The sequence below is a fragment of the Thermobia domestica genome, chromosome 12, assembly GCF_964235325.1.
Source record: "Thermobia domestica chromosome 12, izTheDome1.hap1.1, whole genome shotgun sequence".
In the NCBI taxonomy this organism is placed as follows: domain Eukaryota; kingdom Metazoa; phylum Arthropoda; class Insecta; order Zygentoma; family Lepismatidae; genus Thermobia; species Thermobia domestica.
This window is the reverse complement of record NC_137465.1, coordinates 30,991,058-31,011,149: the sequence shown is the minus strand read 5'-3', so window position 1 is coordinate 31,011,149 and position 20,092 is coordinate 30,991,058. Positions and strand designations below refer to the sequence as shown.

Sequence of the window (20,092 nt, the reverse complement as noted above, 5' to 3'; positions counted from 1 at the left end):
ATACAGTAACTGTAATATCTATATTTCCAACGACGAAGGTGCTGGTTCAAGATGGATGTTAAATTCCTTCATTGAAGAGGCCATTAACGTATCCGATCTAAGCCCACAACTTCTTGACCAAATAATAGAATGATTATGCGACAAGTCTTTGCAACTGGTTTTTTGTAACGAAGACTTGGACAAGTTCTGCCTGATGAGGAGAGAAGAATATCCTGGTCTGGGGATTGCTGCTTTAAAAGTAATAATTCCATTTGCTATATCGTACTTGTGCGAAAGTGTGTTTTTTTATGGTAAACATTAAAACAAAGATAAGAATCGCTTATCAGTTGAAAATGGCTTGATAATGTTCGTCATGAAGATTGAACCGGACATTGCTGAACTAGTGAAATTACACCATGCTTAGGTGTCTCATTAGGTTTTAATTTTAATTGTATTTCAATGTGCAGGTTTTGTTGCATGTGTATTTTTCTAGTATTTCTATATACAGTTCTCATTAGTTTTATATCATACCTCTTTGATTTAAATTCATTTTTAAACAACTCTACTAACTAACTAACTCTATGGCCTATGGAACCCGGAGGTTCAATGCCGCGTTCACAAAAGCTCTACACTGACTTCTATACTTAGCCAATTGGATCCAGTTTCTACTTTGTATATTCGTATCTCAGCGAGATCCATCTTAATATTGTCCTCCCATCTGCGCCTAGGTCTTCCTAATGGTCGTTTTCCGATTGGTCTTCCAGTCAAGATTTTGAAAGCGTTTCTACTTTCTTCCATTCTAGCTACATGACCTGCCCACCTAAGCCTTCTAGACTAGACGACCCTAAGAATGTTGGGTAAACCGTATAAATTATGTAGTTCCTCGTTATGAAGTTTCCGCCATTCCCCATTCCCGTTCCTCTTGGGTCCGAATATTCGTCTAAGGATCTTGTTCTCAAATACTTTCAGTCTATGTTCTTTCCTCAAAGTAAGCGACCATGTTTCGCAACCATACAGAACAACAGGCATGATTATCGTTTTGTATATTTTAAGCTTCAAATTTCTCGACAGAATTCGCGACGACAAGAGACTTTGAACCGAATAGTAACACGAATTCTACACCCTTTAAAAATGTTCAGTAGACTTATTTTTTATTTTTCTTTACAGTGTGTATAAAAAATAAAAGTATGACTATCAGAACAAAATTAAAAATAATATTTAAAAATAATTTCTGGTATTAGATTCTAACTATATTTATCTCTTCCGCCTATCTTCGCGATCCCCTAGGGGCCGCGACTCCCAGGTTGAGAAACCCTGCTCAAGGCATACATGAGTTATGTTGGAACATACATACATACACTTTTATGTGTATAAATGCAGATAGGAGAGAGTTGAGAGAGAGGGATTAAGGAATTACCGCTCTCAATCTCTTCACTTTACTTTTGCGATTCGCGAATTTCTTACGTGACAGTTTGGGGCTAGCTAGTTTTTTGTCTTGGACCACGATCCGATTTTCGATATGCTCTACCTAAATGCTGTAATGCGAATATTGAGAAGTTATCTGCGATGAAAGTAGCTGCAAATAAATACATTACATAACTTATTTATTGCTATTACACGATTTTTTAAATTTGTATTCAATATTCACACATAACACACCGACGTTCTGTCAATACCTCAGATGTTATATTTTAAAGATAAGAATTACTTATGTCGTGAAATGATATGAATATATATATTCAACTGATATATACAACTGATGATATGAATATATATATTCAACTGATATATACAACTGATGAATTGTAATGTAACTATTTTACATAATTTTCATGCATTGAGGAAGGTAGAATATCATAAAAGAATTTCACCTGAACGGGTATCGAACTCACGATTTAAACGCTTGGTGGTGTACCACTGAGCTAACATGACCGCTTTTCGGAAGCTGCTTCTGAAATATAACTGAGCTCATACGTAAATGCTCTTTTCCGTATGGAAATCACAATGACGAAACGAGAGTGTGAATACATAGTCTCGAAGTATTGTATCATTAAGTATTTCAATGTTACATTTTTCTACACTTAATACCATTTCAACATGTCTTATTATATTTAACAGATGGAAAAACATATCTGTACATCGTTTCCCGATTACTAAGGTTGGCTTTGGAGGTTCGAACCAGCAGCTTTAGTTTACTGTTTTCCGAAGATACCCGAAGTTGGACTTCGAAAGAGTTTGTCTCAAAACAGCTATCATCATATCGCTCAATCTGTTTAGTATATGGTATATGTTTTTATACGTGTAAAGTCAGTATAACAATTCATTCTTTAAACAGCTTTTCGTATGTATTAATATTCCTTTATAAAAACTGTTTTTGATATTATTATTACGGCGCACCATTTTCAGATTTCTTTCGCGAGTCGTTGACCAAGTCGTTCCCCACCAGCGTTGCCAGACTCACAGCTCGGAATTATTCCAAAACCTGATCGAACTTATGCTAGATTCGGTCTAATTATGCTAGATCCTCATAATTACTAATTCAGGAGTTTAAAAAAACGAAGTTGAGATACGATAACGTAACTTAAAATACACAGAGAGCAAGAATGCATGGATAGAACTCAATACTTCACGCACCAAAATTTTAACTCAACTAAATTAATGCAGTCGTTGCCAGACTCAATGGCGTATATATCGTATAAATGAATGCAAAGTTTTTGTTTACATATTTTGAAAGAAAATTACTTCGCAGCATAAGGGGAGTTGGGAATCGTCTGCTGGGGGGGGGGGGCGGCAGATTTTTGGTCGGTCTCGGAGCTGTCATTTCAGGAATAAATATGATCATGAAGTCAGAAATAAAGATGGTGAAGTTGTCAAAAAGTTGGGGGGAGAATGGCCCCCATAGCTCCGCCCATGCCTCGGAGTTAAAGGATTAGAAAACCCTGAGTGGAGCCACAAAAAAGCCCAAAGACGTTTCGAACTTACTTCGGAAAATAAGACTGCCTGTATGGTTTACCGACTGTATGAATCAATGGAAGAGGATACATTTCTGCCGTTCTTTTTCTTCCCACGACCAACTTCTTTTTCATCTCCAGGTTTTACGGCTTTTTGATAAACTTGCTGAAATTGTGCTAGATTTGGGCAGGATGCTAAAAGCAAGATGCTAGATGCTAGAGACATGCAAATTATGCTAGATCTAGCATCATTATGCTAGATCTGGCAACGCTGTTTCCCACAATAGGCGTGTCGTGCAAGTAACCAATCACACGTCAGGTACTAGCTTTTACCTATTGCTTCCTTCTCACAGCACAGAACATTGGTAACTATGGATAGACGTACAGCAGTAATTACTTTATGGGAGTTGGAAGGTTATTCTGCAACTGCAGCTACCAGGCGAGTAAGTGTCCCGGCCTCTACAGGAAGGCGATGGATTCGGAAATATGGTGCTACAGGTCAGACTGATAATTTACGATCTCCTGGTCGTCCGCATGTGTCAACCGAAGCCCAAGATGCGAAATTAGTAAACGAAGCCCGGTTAGACCCACTAAGGACGTCTAGACAGCTAAGGGAAGTTTCTCTCTTTCCTGGTAGAAAGCATACAGCTCTGCGAAGGCTTCGTCATGCTGGATTACGTGGCCGTGTTGCTGCCGTGAAGGAAAAACTCTCAGACGACCACAAAATTTACCGTCACGCGTTTGCACAGGCGAATGTGGGTCTCAATTGGGAAAACGTAGTTTTTCTCAGATGAATCCATATTCACAACATCAAAGGAGGGACGCCGTTTTGTGTATCGTCCGAGAGGCACCCGATATGACCATGGATATGTGGCTGCTTGCAATCGCAGTGGCCATGTATCTATTTTATGTTGGGGTTGGATTTCCAGTCGCGGAGCAGGACAGCTTCATAGAATTGAAGGACATCTGGACAATGCTCAGTACTTAGACATTATCAGTAATATCATGGTGCTATCTGTACGAGTATTTCAGCCTGATAGTGTAATTCAGTTCCAGCAATACCAGTCGCCAATACATACTTCCCGTGTGATTCAGGAATGGTTCGCAGGGCACCCTGAGATTGATTTAATCGACTGGCCGCTCGTGGAGCAGACCTCAATCTCATGGAAAATATGTGGGCAGAAGTGAAGCGTACTCTAAGGGAAAGTTGGCCTGAGGCAGATCCACCAACATCTCATGATGACCTGTGTCATCTTGTTTCCGAAGCATGGCTGGAGGTAGGGGAAGGAAATAGATTTGTCACCCATGTAATAGATTCCATGCCCAGAAGAATGGAGCGTGTAATAAATTCAGAAGGGTCTTGGACACAATATTAATGTCCCCGCCTCAACTCCCGAAAACAGCCCTTTTCAGGGCTACCTAAACGCTTCTGAAAATATTTCTAGAAGTAAACCACTCCTTGTATCCGATTTCTGTGCAATCCTACTAACAAAAGAATGATAATTAGCTGTAGGCTTTGAACTCAAGACCTGTTTATTGGCAAGTCCGTACTCTACCAGTGAGCTAACATGAACACGCAAACCCAACCTGAAGGAACACGACTTTCAATTTCTGGTATTCGATGACAATGATGCTCATATACTTGGCAAATGTTGTATTCAACTTGGGATATTCCGCAACACCATGGGCGGCGATTAGGGGGGCCAAGAGGGGGCAGTTGCCCCCCCCCCACTTTTTTGAAATGACGCCCTAATTTATATAATTTCATTTGGAAATGTAAACAGAGTGTCCACACAATTTGGAGAAAAGATCTCTGACTTTCCATGACGGAAGTTCCAGGTTTCCCTAATCCCTGAATAACTTAAAAATATAGAAAAAAGGAAGAAACTCCAGCCTCCACACTCCGCATAGTTGGCCTTGTTCTCTTCCGTTTCTGTTTTTCTTTTTTCAATTTTCTTTCCAAAGGAATGTAAATTTACAAACATATGCATCAGGCCGATATTGATTAGGCCTACATATTACACAAAATGTGAAGTTACAAACGAACGTGTGTAGTATACAGAGTACTTAAGATATGAAAAAAATACAGATTATATCCTTACACATTATAATATCAATTACACAGCATTATAATATTGCCTATAGTAATAAACAGTTCATACATGATTTTACTGATTATTAAAAAAAATACACACACACACACACTTTTGCTGGTGCAGTTGTTAAATGCAACACATTTAGAAATTTGTTTTAATCCTTTCTCGCATAGTTTTCTTCTCATTGATCTGCATATCCTTCTTGTTGCCTCCACAGTTTAATTTTCTTCTCTTCTTCCTCCAGCTCCTTTAGTTGTTGCTGAATCTTCCGTTTCTCTCTCCTCTTCTCGTCCCCAGCATTTATTTTTCTTTTCTTTTCCAAATACACCTGATATTATCTCATTGAACTTCTCACTGAATTTATCATACCTCCGATGATCCATATATTCTCGTCACAGAATCATATATGATCCGTTGAGCCACCAGAGATTCTTCTTGTAAATTGTCAACAATGAGAATTTTATTTATTGTGAAACCACTTTCAAAAAATGCGTTTCCGTGAAAGAAAACAAAACACAATTTCATAACTGACCATAAGTCAACGAAGTTCTTCCCATTTCCTAAGACTAAGTAAAAAACTCATCAAGTTCAATACCATCTCAATCATTGGCTATGAATTCATTCGAGTGTTCCTTAAATTCTTCAGTCTGAGTTTTCACTGTGAGCTGGGATTATATTTCTTCGCGTTCTCAGCCACTTGTCCAGATATCCTCGTGACACCATGCAGTTCTTCTAGAACAGCGTCTACTCTTTTGAGCAAATATGCCAGGATGCAGTTAGATATGCTTTTTCCCCAGAAAATTAGTTTCAACAACTATATCAGAGAACACTGCCTCTCTCAATATCATCATTGAGAACACTACATTTTGCATCCAGTAACATGAAAGAAATCAACCCTATTTCATAAAATAAGTAATTGAACAATGGACCTAAATCGATTTTTCCCTGACTTTCCCTGACCAATCTGCCATTTTCCTGACTTCACCTGACACATTTTTTTCCTTGACCTATCCCTGACTTTCACTTATTTTCTAGAATGTGGACACCCTGGTAAAGGTTTTGTATGTATTACTGTTTCATAGGGAAAAAATGATGCCATATATTTGCCGTTGCGTGAGTACGTATTGGATATTTGTCTTCCCGTGGAGTTACGAAAGCTACAGGAATTGCGTTTTAATTGCAATTCAAAGCAATTAATATTCCAATTGCATATTTCCTTAAATGTCATAGCATATGCTTGCAGTACTTACTGTATTTCATTTTCTAAGAGTAAAAATATTCATTTAATGGCATGTGTGGAATTAAAAGTATAAGTTGTTCGTTAATTCCCAGTTTCAATGTAACTTCTGCAAAACAAGCATCATTATTCATTACTATGATTAATATTATCCTCTCTATTTATTTGTTTTGCAAATCTATTAAATAATCTGATCACACAATTTTCCAGACAGAATTTTAAGATGTTCATGAGCAAGAACTCAAATCTCTTCTTACACTTTCCTTGTTTAAGAATATAAAGGGCTACCTACATGTATTGCTCTTACGAATTTACTTAATAAAATAGAAATACGATATACGACATTTTAACTGAAAAAGATAGTATCCTATTAGGTATGCAACCTTTCGTCAAACATTGTTAGAAACAACCAGAAAATCTAACATTGATATACAATTGTTAAGATCATGTCTTGTCCCCCCACTTTTAACGTCCAACCGCCGCCACTGCGCAACACACACACATAAACAAAGCGAAAGAGAGAGAGAGAGAGAGAGAGAGAGAGAGAGAGATGAATATACAAAAGCATATTCAACGTATTCGAATGAGACTCTAAGTAACGACATTCCGTTCTAAAGAGAGTTTGTGTTTCTTCCCGTGACGTTAAGGGGATCGGGAAAAGTTATGTGTCTTGAAGCAGGATACGACTTTGGATACTCTGTTTATACACTTTCTATATCCGTAGGAATATATTGTATTTTACGAATGTAAATGACATGCTGTAATGAGAATATTGAGAAGTTACATCTGTATGACAAATAGATGCAAATAAATACACTACATAACTTATTTATTGCTATTAAATGATTTTCCTAACTTGTATTTACATCCTCATATATACCGACCTACTGTGAAAATTATCTCAGATGTTATATTTTAAACATAATAATTACTATGTTTTTCAATGATTATGTTATATATACAGAACTTATGTATTCTAATGTAATTATTTTATATAATTTTTCATGCATTGCGGAAAATATAATTTAAAAAAAAAGGATTGACCTAGGCAGGATTCGAACTCTCAACCTTATGATTTGAAATCCGACAGCTTACCAATGAGCTAACACAAGGACTTCTAGAACTATGCTTCTAGCGATGTATAACGGATCTCAAGATAATTATGACATTCATATCCATTACAAACGCTGTTTCTGTTCTATTTTGACTTTTATTTTAGTACTCAGGCGATAATTATGTTCTATTTCTTAACTTTGAGCATTCTTTTACATATGGAAAGATTCTTTAACGTATTTAAATGTTCCATTACGTATGGAGAGCTAAATGACAAACAAGCATGTGCTGACATAAAAAAAAAAAAAAGGTTTCGAAATATTGTATCATTAAGTATTTCAATCAATGTTGCTTTTTTTAAACACTTGGTAACAAGTCTTATTATATTTAAAAGAAGAAAAACAAATCTGCAAACTTTTTCCCGATTGCAAAGGCTGGTTTGGAGGTTCGAACCTTGCTTACTTTTTCCCGAAGATACCCGAAGCTGGACTTAGAAAATTTTTGCCTCAAAACACCAATAAAGAATGCGCTCAACCTTTTTGAGACAAGGTGTACATGTTCAAATATTTTAGGAACGTTTTGAACCTCTTCAGTTGCAGCATCAACTCTGGAGACGAGATCTTCTTCGGAGCCAATGGGGCTATCGTACATGGTACTCTTCAAATGCCCTGATTAATGAAAATTAATGATTGTAAAATTTAAATGTGTGATTGTTAAATTTCTCTACTTTCCCACCAGGAGTCTAACCTGGGTCACGTACACTAATAGCACACACACTAGGTACTAGACCAGTGGAGAGGATAGGATACCATATACGTGCCTGTTCAAGCAACGAGGTCCAATCAAGTAATGTCATACTGTCCCTGACCACATATTAATAGAACATCTTTGCTGGTGCTCGTAGCCATGTGGTTTTAAATGCTCCCACACGCAAGTGTTGTTATTGTTAAACAGTTTCTCCCGTGTAAGTGTACTTTCATTCGTGAATAACATGTTTAAAAAAAAGTGAAGCTGTAGAGTAATTTGTTGCAGGTACCAACGAACGAAATCTCTATGATCAGGTTACTCATCCACTCTCAGCGCCTGCACACTACAACTAAATGAGATGGATGCTCTCGTTGTCCCATTTATGTGAATGTCTTAGACTTACGCTACCGGAAGTAGCTCTCGTGCTTGTGAGTGGATATCCCTGAACAGCACGTAACATATTTTGTTCTACCCCAGAAATTCTGGTTGTTTGCGCCGACCGGCCCACATTTCGTCTAATAGCACCGACAAATCCACTTTTGCAAAGTTGCCGGTGCACTTGTTTGAATATTTACTGATTTGGTAGTTGTCTATTCGGGAGAAGTTGCCCTTGTAATCGTTGATGTTCGCTCCCCATATCTGATGGATGTCAGCACTCTTGGAATTCGTGTAGTGATTTATATTGGTGGAGTGTCAGCAGGGACTGACGCCTCACGTCACTGGCAGCTAGTATCGACTTTCACAGTATCATCTACCAGCGTTTAAATGCGGAATTTCTGATGGTACTGTTGGTGATAACTTCGTCGATTATGTGTTTAAACAAGACAAACAGCTTGTTACATTGCATTTGATCTTTCCCATCTATCTTCGCCACCAGCGGTTAAACGCGACATTTTTTCAGACCCACTTCTATGGTAGTAAATGTTTATTTTGGAGCCCTCTATCACCTCTTATAATTGGACCAGATACAGGGTGGCGCACGAAATGATCCACCATTTTTTTAAATAAAAACTTTATTCACAATCAGAACAGAAAGAAATGCGTCACAAGAAAGAGTGTACTGTGGAGAAATGTTCTAATTCGAAACATGTTCAATGTGACCACCATTGTTGATCTGAACTGCATTTAATCGAATACAGGCTATTCACTACTCGACGACACATGTTTTCATCAATTTCACTGCAAGCCTGAACAAGAAGTCGTCTGAGCTCTACCAAATTTTTGGGATGTTTCGGAAAAATCTTTTCCTTCAAATACCCCCACAGAAAGTAATCACATGGGTTGAGATCAGGAGTATGAGGTGGCCAAGATTGTCCAGCATGAAACCGGTCTGAAAACCGATCAGAAATAACGCGCATGTGAAAAAATTCGTGTAAGAAATCCACAACAACATTCGCAGTGTGCGGTTTGGCTCCATCTTGCATGAACCACTGCGTGTTGATGGGCAAAGCAGTAGCAAGCAACTGCGGGACAAAGTTATTCCGGAGCATAGTCAAGTACCGCTCACTGTTTACTGTTTCTTCGAAGAAGAATGGCCCAATCAATCCATGACTGGAAATGGCAACCCACACTGTAATCCTAGGAGCGTGGTGTTGTTTTTCATGAATCAACCGTGGATTTTCATTGGCCCAAAAACGCACATTTTGTTTGTTGACCACTCCGTGCAAATGGAAATGCGCCTCGTCAGAAAACCAAACGTTGTGAAGGATTCGTTGCTTACCCTCTGCCCATTGCGCGAATACTAATCTCTGCTGCTTGTGATCATTTGTGAGTCGTTGCACAACGGTCATTTTGTATGGATAAAAATGGAGGTCACTCTTCAGAATTCGTTGAACCGAACGTCTTGATATGCCAAGTTGCACTGCTGCCTTTCTTGTCGACTTCCCGGGACTCCTCTGCATTGCAACTCTTAATAGTTTCAATATTCTGACGTGAACACACAGGCTTCTGTCGAGGACGCTTCGGCTCCAATATTGTACTTTCCCTCTGAAAGTTTTCATATAGTCTGTGGATGGTTTTGTTGGAGGGAGCCGATCGGGTATTAAACCTCATTCGAAACCGTCTTTGAGCAACAATAACACTTTTTGATTCATGGAACAAAAGCACGATTCTTGAGCGCTGCTCTGTGCTCAGTCTGCTCTTGTCAGCCATCTTGAAAACTAGCCCTCTAGCGGCGGCAGGGTGAGTTAGGTGTCAATTTCTTCCTAAACTGTTTCTCCAAACTGTACTGCTACTGCTGTAAAAGTGTACATTGCGATTTCTTGTTCCTCTGAAACGATAAAAAAAAATTAAAAAATGGATCATTTCGTGCGCCACTCTGTACTTTAAATTTAATTGCAATTGAACTTTACAATTTATAGATTTTGCGATATAGTCATGTTATTCCTGTTTAGTTAAAATTTTACCTAGTCCTTATTTATCAGTTTAGAAGACCGTAATATTCCATATTTTATGAAAATAATGTTAAAACTTTACAATGAAGATTAACATACAGTGTAGCATAGGAAAATTACAATGAAGCCACCGTAAATATTGTAGGAGGTTACTACAATTTCCTCGGCTGCTCAGAAAAGAAGAGAAATTGTTGAAATGAAGAAATGTTCCCAGAACTATTTCTGAATGGAAACAGTTTCTTTTCTGAAATCCGAAAATCTTTTACAGGAAAACGTCTCGGAAATCACATACCTTAAAGTTAAAACAAAATGAAAATCCATAAAATAAAAATTATGGAGAAGAGAGAGATTTTTGATTGTTACACATTCTTGTTTCGTTTACGTGAATATAGATAAATAAGTGTCTTTTTTTCTCTTTTCGAATAATACAATCTTTATTTATAAATCGATCCATTAATCAAACGAAAAGCGTTTTATAAATGGGCATAAAATCAACAAATATCTTATCAACTACTGAAACGTTTATAGGAAGAAAATATTAAAAGTTTCAAATTTTCAAAAGTATTCAAATTTTACTTTAATGTTGTGACTAGCGTTTTATGGGAGAAAAGAAAATAATCAATAATGCAAATTTTGAAGATTTGTAATTAAAGGTTTGACAGCCTATTAATACTTGGAGAATACAAGTGATCTTTTTGTTTTTGCATCATGTATAATAACAATTACAATTGTGACATCAAGAAATATCAAACTGCTATTCATTCAAAAGAAAAGTACGATATATATATGAACTTGTATTAAACACAAATATATAAAATATACAATGAAGATAACACATTTTTTAATACAAGTTCTTATTTCCAACTACACGTTTGAAGTCACAAGAATACGAGTAATATATATTTATATTTGTTAGCATCGTGTTTATTCATACAGTTATTTTATAAATTTTGCCAAAGCATCGTCAGTTCTACATACTCCCAATACTTCTATAAGTCAAGAACGTTTTTCAGTTTATTGAGGCTGAAAATTTCGCAATAATTCTTCCTTTTTTTTTTTTTTTTTCGGAGTACAGTTGAAAACTTCAATGTTCTTTAGGCTTTGACAACCAATGGGACGTCCAAAGAATAGCTGAATTATGGGTAATGCATTTTACATAAAATGGTCCAGCAAACGTGTCAAAGAACTTGTGCGACAACTGCTTGATAGCAAACAAGAGGGGTGGATCAACACCAAATCTGAAGACTTCATAATCACTTCCTTTCCCGTTAATTTAATCTTACTTCTCTCCTTCGTGCGTAACCGAATATCAACATGGATATGTCCATTTTGTGAATCAGCTGAGCTTGCATCCTGTGGCCAGGAGTGTTACTTGTACTCTTCTGTCGCTGAATGAGGTAAAAATATTTCTGCAGGCGCTCGCTGTACGGCTTCCTATCACACCTCCCTTGGGTCTCACAATCACCAGATGTGACCATCATTGAGCCATTGTGGTCTGAGTTAGAAAGGCGTGTTCGGTCTCATTACCCTCCACCAGCATCCCTTAAGGAACTGGAGCATGTTTTGGAGGAACAATGGTACAAAAATTCCATACACCCGATTCAGGAGCTGTATACGTCCATTCCACGTTGGATCCAAGCTGTTTTGGAGGCAAAAGGAGGCCCCACACCATACTAGGTATAATTTTTACACTTTTGCAAACGTTTCAGATTTTTTGCCCAACCTCGATATATATACAGGGTGACCGCGTGACTATGTTACAAAATTTAAGGGATGATTCCTGACACGGAAACAAGGAAAAAAGTTCAAATAAACTTTTGTCCAACGTACATAATTTCGGAGCTACAAGGTGCCGAAAGCGTGGGAAACTGACATTCAAAGCTCTATAGCTCGACTATGGTGAATGATAGAGCTAATGCGGCATGGTCACGTCAAAGACACCGAAGCTGCTGTATTCAAAAATGCTTAGGTCGAGATCGTGCAATTCGTGCACAAGGGATTCCCCAAAGGAGCGTAGGGATTCCCGGATAATCTGTCAAGAAAGATGGGTCGAAAAGGATACGGATGAACAGCTGTCCCAACTGCTAGCAATACTGCGTCTGTACTAAGTCGATATCTCGCACAAGCACAAAATGGCGAACAGTTTTATACGTGCCATGTGTGGTTGCATAACGCGCACTAAATAAGAATGGGAAACATAAAAGGAAAATGTGAATAATTTAGTACAAATGTTAAATACATGATATTACGCTGTCCTATCATTGAACATACGCATTTAATAAAAGGCAATAGTCATGAAACGTTCTAAAATGTTGTAAAAGGATCACACTATTAGTCTTTCTTCCATGTAGTTTTGTCATTGAAAACAAATAAACAAAACAGCGAAACAACCATAATGCAAAAGAGGTTGTTTCCTAAAAACAAAAGTCACAAGAATGGGAATAATGTCTTCAATCAACATTTTACAGCAGGATTGAATGCAGCCAAGAACATCATCAATTACCTCTAAACGAGACAAATCTCCCAATTATCCTACAATAGGTGATGGACATGGCGTCCCTCTACTTCAACACAGGCGTTACAGCGTCGCAGTAAGATCTGACGCATCCGCTGTAACAACCCAGGATCTGTTCTTATAGTATCACAGACAGCGAGTATTCGTGCTAAGTTCTTCTGCGTTGTCTATAGACGTTTCATAGACAAGTGTTTTGACATGACCCCACAAGAAAAAATTAAGTGGATGCAAATCTGGGGAACGTGCATGCCAATTACAAGGACTGCCTCTTCCAATCCATCTGTCACGAAACGTTTGATTCAAATACTCTCGAGCACTAGCTGAAAAGTGGGCTGGGGCGCCATCATGTTGAAACCACATCCGTTGACGAACACCGAGAGGGACATCCTCTAATAACTCTGGAAGTATGTCTCGCAGGAATCTCGTATACACTGGTGCAGTTAATCGTGGTGGTAGTAAATATGGACCTATTATCTGATCACTGATAATACCCGCCCACATATTTATGGCGAATCGGTCTTAGTGGCCCCTTTCCACAATTGCATAAGGATTTTCGTCTGCCCATACATGAGTATTGTGACTATTAAATATCCCGTCTTTCGTAAAACAAGCTTCGTCGGTGAAAAGCAGGTAGGAAGCAAACTGTGGATCAATTACAGAGCGTTGGAGAAACCACTCTCAAAACCGAACGCGAGGTTGAAAGTCAGTTGGACGTATGGCCTGAACCCTCTGCGGGTGATAGGGGTGTAACTGTTGCTCGTGTACTACTTTCCAAACAGTATCTTGTGCTACTCCCCTTTCACGTGCTACTTTCCGGGTACTTACTGTTGGGTCTTGGGTGAAACGGTCAAGCACTTGTTCTTCAAAGTTCGGAGTACTTGTGGTTCTTCGTCTTCCTTGGTCGTAGTATTGAGGTTGTAAATTCCCCGTGTCTCGTAAGCGTTGAAAAAGTCTGGCAAACATAGTATGGGCTGGATGTCTTCTTTCTGGACACTTCAGTCGATATAACCTATTAGCTTGTCGACTGTTGCCATTTGCTTGACCGTATACAAATATCATGTGCGCAAGTTCTGCTATCGAATACTCCATTTGATCTCACATTCGAACAAGCAAAGCACAAACTGCACTAAGGAACTCGTACGCTACGAAGAAAACCACATGAAGAATGACCTTCCACCTTCCACAACACCTTCTAGTAGGGTTGTCTTATACTTTCCTTACCTTCGATTGTTTTCTACGACAGAAGGAAGAACAAATGCTTGTGATCGAACCTGCAAACTGTGGTGTACTTCAGGTGATAGCACCGTCTGTGAAAACAAAATATCTTCTAAACGATAACAATACGACATGTTAAGCATTCTAGACAAAATCTCGGAATTAGTCCTGCAAAACATCGGAAGCAGCGACTAAAACAAACGTCCTGATAAATTGTTTTTCCTTGTTCTTTTTCAATGTTCGGGTAACGCACATTACGGCTAATGATAAGAAACGGATATTTTACTGTTGTTCTCTGGCAGTGGTCAAATTAACATGGGATGGCGGAAAAATCCCCCTCTCGTAAAAAGTATCCTCGGCTCGTATCATCAAATGAAATAAAGTTTCTGCCTGGAAGAAAGCACCCATATCCCCCGGTTTTTCCCCTTAGTTTTACTTGCTTTCAATGACAAAACTACATGAAAGAAAACAATGATAGTGTGATGTTTGTACAACATTTTAGTACGTTTCATGACTATTGCCTTTTATTAAATGCGTATGTTCAATGATAGGACAGCGTAATATCATGTATTTAACATTTGTACTAAATTATTCACATTTTCCTTTTATGTTTCCCATTCTTATTTAGTGCGCGTTATGCAACCACACATGGCACGTATAAAACTGTTCGCCATTTTGTGCTTGTGCGAGATATCGACTTAGTACAGACGCAGTATTGCTAGCAGTTGGGACAGCTGTTCATCCGTATCCTTTTCGACCCATCTTTCTTGACAGATTATCCGGGAATCCCTACGCTCCTTTGGGGAATCCCTTGTGCACGAATTGCACGATCTCGACCTAAGCATTTTTGAATACAGCAGCTTCGGTGTCTTTGACGTGACCATGCCGCATTAGCTCTATCATTCACCATAGTCGAGCTATAGAGCTTTGAATGTCAGTTTCCCACGCTTTCGGCACCTTGTAGCTCCGAAATTATGTACGTTGGACAAAAGTTTATTTGAACTTTTTTTCTTGTTTCCGTGTCAGGAATCATCCCTTAAATTTTGTAACATAGTCACGCGGTCACCCTGTATATAATATCTTGGTCTGCCGGCAAGTATATAATCATTAAGTTTCTCTATAATCTAATTAAAAATATCCATTTTTAATATCGGTTGAGGGGCTTTTCGGAAAATAATCCTTGTCAAAACAAAATTTCTCTCAAGAATGAAGAGAGAGCTTTCTCCAGTAGACACTATGAAAAACTGCAAATATGTTTCTTTATACGTGTCTCTGATACCTTCTAAAACATGCACAAATATGTAGCTTTCTATTAATTTTTCTGAAAAAAAAATCTTGTTTCGACAAGGGTTGTTTTTGCTACAAGTCCTTCGATTTATGTACTACAATGATACTGAGCGAAATAGAGCAGAAACAGGTGCATTTCGCCAGCCCCCCCCCCTACCTTGGAGCTTCGAAACAAAACCTATGCCAATCGTTTGTGCTACGTTTGTGCCGGAATGTACCGCAAAAATTTTCGTTTGTACCACTTCCGGTACGAAGTTATAAGAGTTTTAAAGTGGGGGGCTGGGAAAACGGCAGCCCCGCACCTAAGAATTCGAAATGAAACCTATGCCCACCGTTTGTGGTACGTTTGTGCCGCAATGTACCGCAAAACTCTTTTCTGTACCACTTCCGGTAAAAAGATACGAGAGTTTCAAAGTACGGGGCTGCCGTTTTCAAAACCCCCTCGGAATTTCGAAACGAAACCTATGCCAATCTTTTAACAACATTTGTATCGGAATGTATCGCAAACATTTTTGTTTGTATCACTTCCAGTACAAAAGTATGACAGTTTTAACTAGGGGGCTGCCGTTTCCAGAACCCCCCACCTTGAAATTTCGAGATAAGACTATGTCAATCGTTTGTGGTACGTTTTTACCGGAATGTACCGCAAAAGAAAAAAAAACGTGCCTGAAGGTGGCCCCCCACCTCTCCCAAATTACACCAATCGTTGCACATCGTTAGTGCATTTAGAACTAACGTTAGTGCTATCAGCGTTTACGAGATATTGAAGATTTTGGTGGGTGGCAACTTCATATGAAGTTAGCTCCCCACCCATCTTTATGCAGACAGATTTTCACAAAACTTAGTGCATCGTTAGTGCACTTAAACACACTAAGCACTACCGTAAGTGCTACCATATTTTGGGATTTATTCAAGATTTTCGGTGGGGGGCCAACTTCAGAAATATCAAATTCTATACCAATAGAGGTAGAAACATGAGGTTAACGGCAATCGTTAGTGCACTTAAAAGCACTAAGCTCTAACGTTAGTGCTACCAAAATTTGGGATTTATTCAAGATTTTTGGTGGAGGCCAACTTCAGAAATATCAAATTCTATACAAATAAAGGTAGAAATATGGGGTTAACGGCGATCGTTAGTGCACATAAAAGCACTACGCACTAACATTAGTGCTACTATATTTTGGGATTTATTCAAGATTTTTGGTGGAGGGGCCAACTTCAGAAACATAGTGTTAATGGCAATCGTTAGTGTACTTAAACGCACTAAGGACTAATGTCAGTTCTACAATATTTTGGTATTTATTCAAGATTTTTGGTTAGGAGTCAACGTCAGAAATATCAAATTCCATACAATTGATGTATAAATATGGGGTTAACGGCAATCGTTAGTGCATTGTTAGTGCACTTAAATGCAATAAACACTAACGTTAGTGCTACCAAATTTTGGGATTTATTCAAAATTTTTGGTGGGGGCCAACTTCAGAAATATCAAATTCCATACAAAGTGTCAGTATTTTCAGGAAGCAGTAACGAATGCACTAATTACTTTGTTAGTGCTTGAAGAGGGCGCAAATTCATGCTGACCAGAAAAGATATTTTACTTGTAGCACCTACACTAATTAAGCACTAACGTTAGGGGTTGGTGCACGAAGAAGGACTAAGGATTGTACTAGAAGTGATCATTAGTGCTTTTTAATTTGGCAGAAATTTGACACAGTGAAAAACTTAAATTTCTTATGTGAGTTTCCTGAGATGTAACTGGCCATAACTACACTAATAGTGAAGCACTAACGAAAACGGCTCTATTTTTTTTCGTTATTGGTTGAAGTGGGGCGCCAAGTTCCTGAAAGCTTCCAATGTTTTTTTTTTTTACTTGTAGGACCTACATTAATGAAGAACTAACGTTAGGTGTTAATGCACTAAGAAGCACTAACGATTTCAGTAGAAGAGGTCATTAGTGCTTTTGATTATGGCGGAAATTTGACGCAATGAAAAATTCCACATGAATCTCTTATGGGATTTTTGTGGCATATAATTGGCCATATCTACATCAATAGTTAAGCATTAACGGAACTATGAGTGTTTTGCAGAAGCGCTAACGATACATTAACGAATGGACTTATTTTTCGTTACTGCTTGAAATGGGAACCAAGTTCACGCTGGCCCGCAAATGTTTCTTACTTGTAGCACCTACACTAATGAAGCACTAAACTTACTAGGAAGCACTAATGGTGTTGGTGCACTAGGAAGCACTAATGTTACAAATAAAAGAGAACTGTAGCGCTAATGTTACAAATCATTTAAGTGCACTAACGATGCAATAACGATTGTCTTGAACTGCATGTTTCTACCTCTATTTGTATAGAATTTGATATTTCTGAAGTTGGCCCCCATCTAAAATCTTGAATAAATCCCAAAATATGGTAGCACTAACGTCAGTGTTTAGTGTTTTTAAGTGCACTAACGATTGCCGTTAACATTATGTTTGTACCTCTATTTCTATAGAATTTGATGTTTCTGAAGTTGGTCCCCCCACCAAAAATCTTGAATAAATCCCAAAATATGGTAGCACTAACATTAGTGCTTAGTGCTTTTAAGTGCATTAACGATGCACTAACGATTGCCGTTAACCTCATGTTTCTACCTCTATTGGTATAGAATTTGATATTTCTGAAGTTGGCCCCCCACCGAAAATCTGGAATAAATCCCAAAATATGGTAGCACTAACGGTAGTGCTTAGTGTGTTTAAGTGCACTAACGATGCGCTAAGTCTATGATGCACTAACGTCATATGAAGTTGGCCCCCCACCAAAAATCTTCAATATCTCGTAAACGCTGATAGCACTAACGTTAGTTCTAAATGCACTAACGTGCACTAACGATGTGCAACGTTTGGTGTAATTTGGGAGAGGTGGGGGGGGGGGGCAACTTCAGGCAAGTAAAAAAATTTCGTTTGTACTAGCTCAGTTACAAAAGTATAAGAGTTGGGCTGTAGAAACGGAAACTCCCACTTTCAATTTAGAAAATTGTAGATTTTCCCAATCGTTTGTACTACGTGTGTAACGGAATGTACTGCAAAACTTTTGCTTTTACCACTTCTGTTAAAAAGACATAGAAGTTTTAACTAGGGAGCTGCCGTTTCCACAGCCCGCCATCTTGGAATTTTGAAACAAAACCTATGACAATAGTTTGTACTATGTTATTTCTGGAATGTACCGTAAAAATCTTCGTTTGTACCAATTCCGGTACAAAGATATAAAAGTTGTAAACTAGGAAGCTGCCGTTTCCACGCCCCACCCCCCATTGAATTAACAAACAAAACTTGTCAATCCCTTTTACCATGTTAGTACCGGAACGTACTGCAAAAAAAAAAAAATCGTTTGTTTCCATTTCGGTACAAAGATAAGGGAGTTTTAATCTATGGGGCTGCCGATTTCACAGGCTCCCACCATTGAATTTCGAAATAAAACATATGCCAATTATTTTTCTACGTTTGTAGCGGAATGCACATGAAAAATTTTCGTTTGTACCACTTCCGGTACAAAGATATAAAAGTTTTAAACTAGAAGGATGCAGTCTCCACAGCTCCATATTTTAAAACTTCTATACCTTTTTAACGGAAGCGGTACAACCAAAAAATTTTCCTGTACATTCCGGCACAAATGTAGCACAAACAATTGGAATAGGTTTTGCTTTGAAATTCCAAGGTTGTTGGCTGCCGTTTCCCCAGCCCCCACTTTAAAACTTTTATAACTCCATACCGGAAGTGGTACAAACGAAAATTCTTGCGGTACATTTCGGCACAAACGTAGCACTAATGATTGGCATAGGTTTTGTTTCGAAATTCCAAGGTTGGATGGAGGCTGCCGTTTCTCCAGCCCCCACTTTAAAACTCTTATAACGTTGCACCGGAAGTGGTAAAAACGAAAATTTTTGCGGTACATTTCGGCACAAACGTAGCACAAACGATTGGCATAGGTTTTGTTTCGAAATTCCAAGGTTGGAGGCTGCCGTTTCTCCAGCCCAACCACTTTAAAACCCTTATAACTTCGTACCGGAAGTGGTACAAACGAGAATGTTTGCGGTACATTCCGGCACAAACGATTGCAATAGGTTTTGTTTCGAAATTCCAAGGTTGGAGGCTGCCGTTTCTCCAGCCCAGTGTTGGGTAAGTTACTTGTAAAAATGTAACGCGTTACAAGTTACTTTACTTTCTCTTAAAATGTAACGCGTTAGTAACGCGTTACTTGCCCCCAAAAAGTAACTGTTACTTTACTTCGAAAGTAACGCGTTACTAACGCGTTACTTTTAGGTCCGAAACTTTAAAAATGTGAAAAAAATATGGCTTCAATTTTCCGTACTACTATTACTATCGCTATTATTATTATTATTATTATTATTATTATTACTGCGCGTTCTGAATCGCTTTATGTAAATGCAAGGACAAATTTTTACTTGATATATGAACATTTTCATATAATGTAACATTGAAAAATGCCATACTGCGTTACTCGTAGGGATGGACACGAGCGAGTTTTCTTTGACACTCGATTGGATTAGAAACAGACATCTTTGAGCTCGACCCGAGAATTCGACTCGAAAAATTTCCTCCCGCTCGA

General features: G+C 38.3%; 1 protein-coding gene across 1 annotated transcript; it reads right to left on the bottom strand.

Moving 5' to 3' along the window:
• Positions 1-9,154: 9,154 nt before the first annotated feature.
• On the bottom strand, positions 9,155-9,853 carry LOC145665918 (uncharacterized). Its single transcript, XM_081733023.1, has one exon. The coding sequence runs from the start codon at positions 9,851-9,853 to the stop codon at positions 9,155-9,157; it is 699 nt and encodes a 232-aa protein (XP_081589149.1).
• Positions 9,854-20,092: the final 10,239 nt, after the last annotated feature.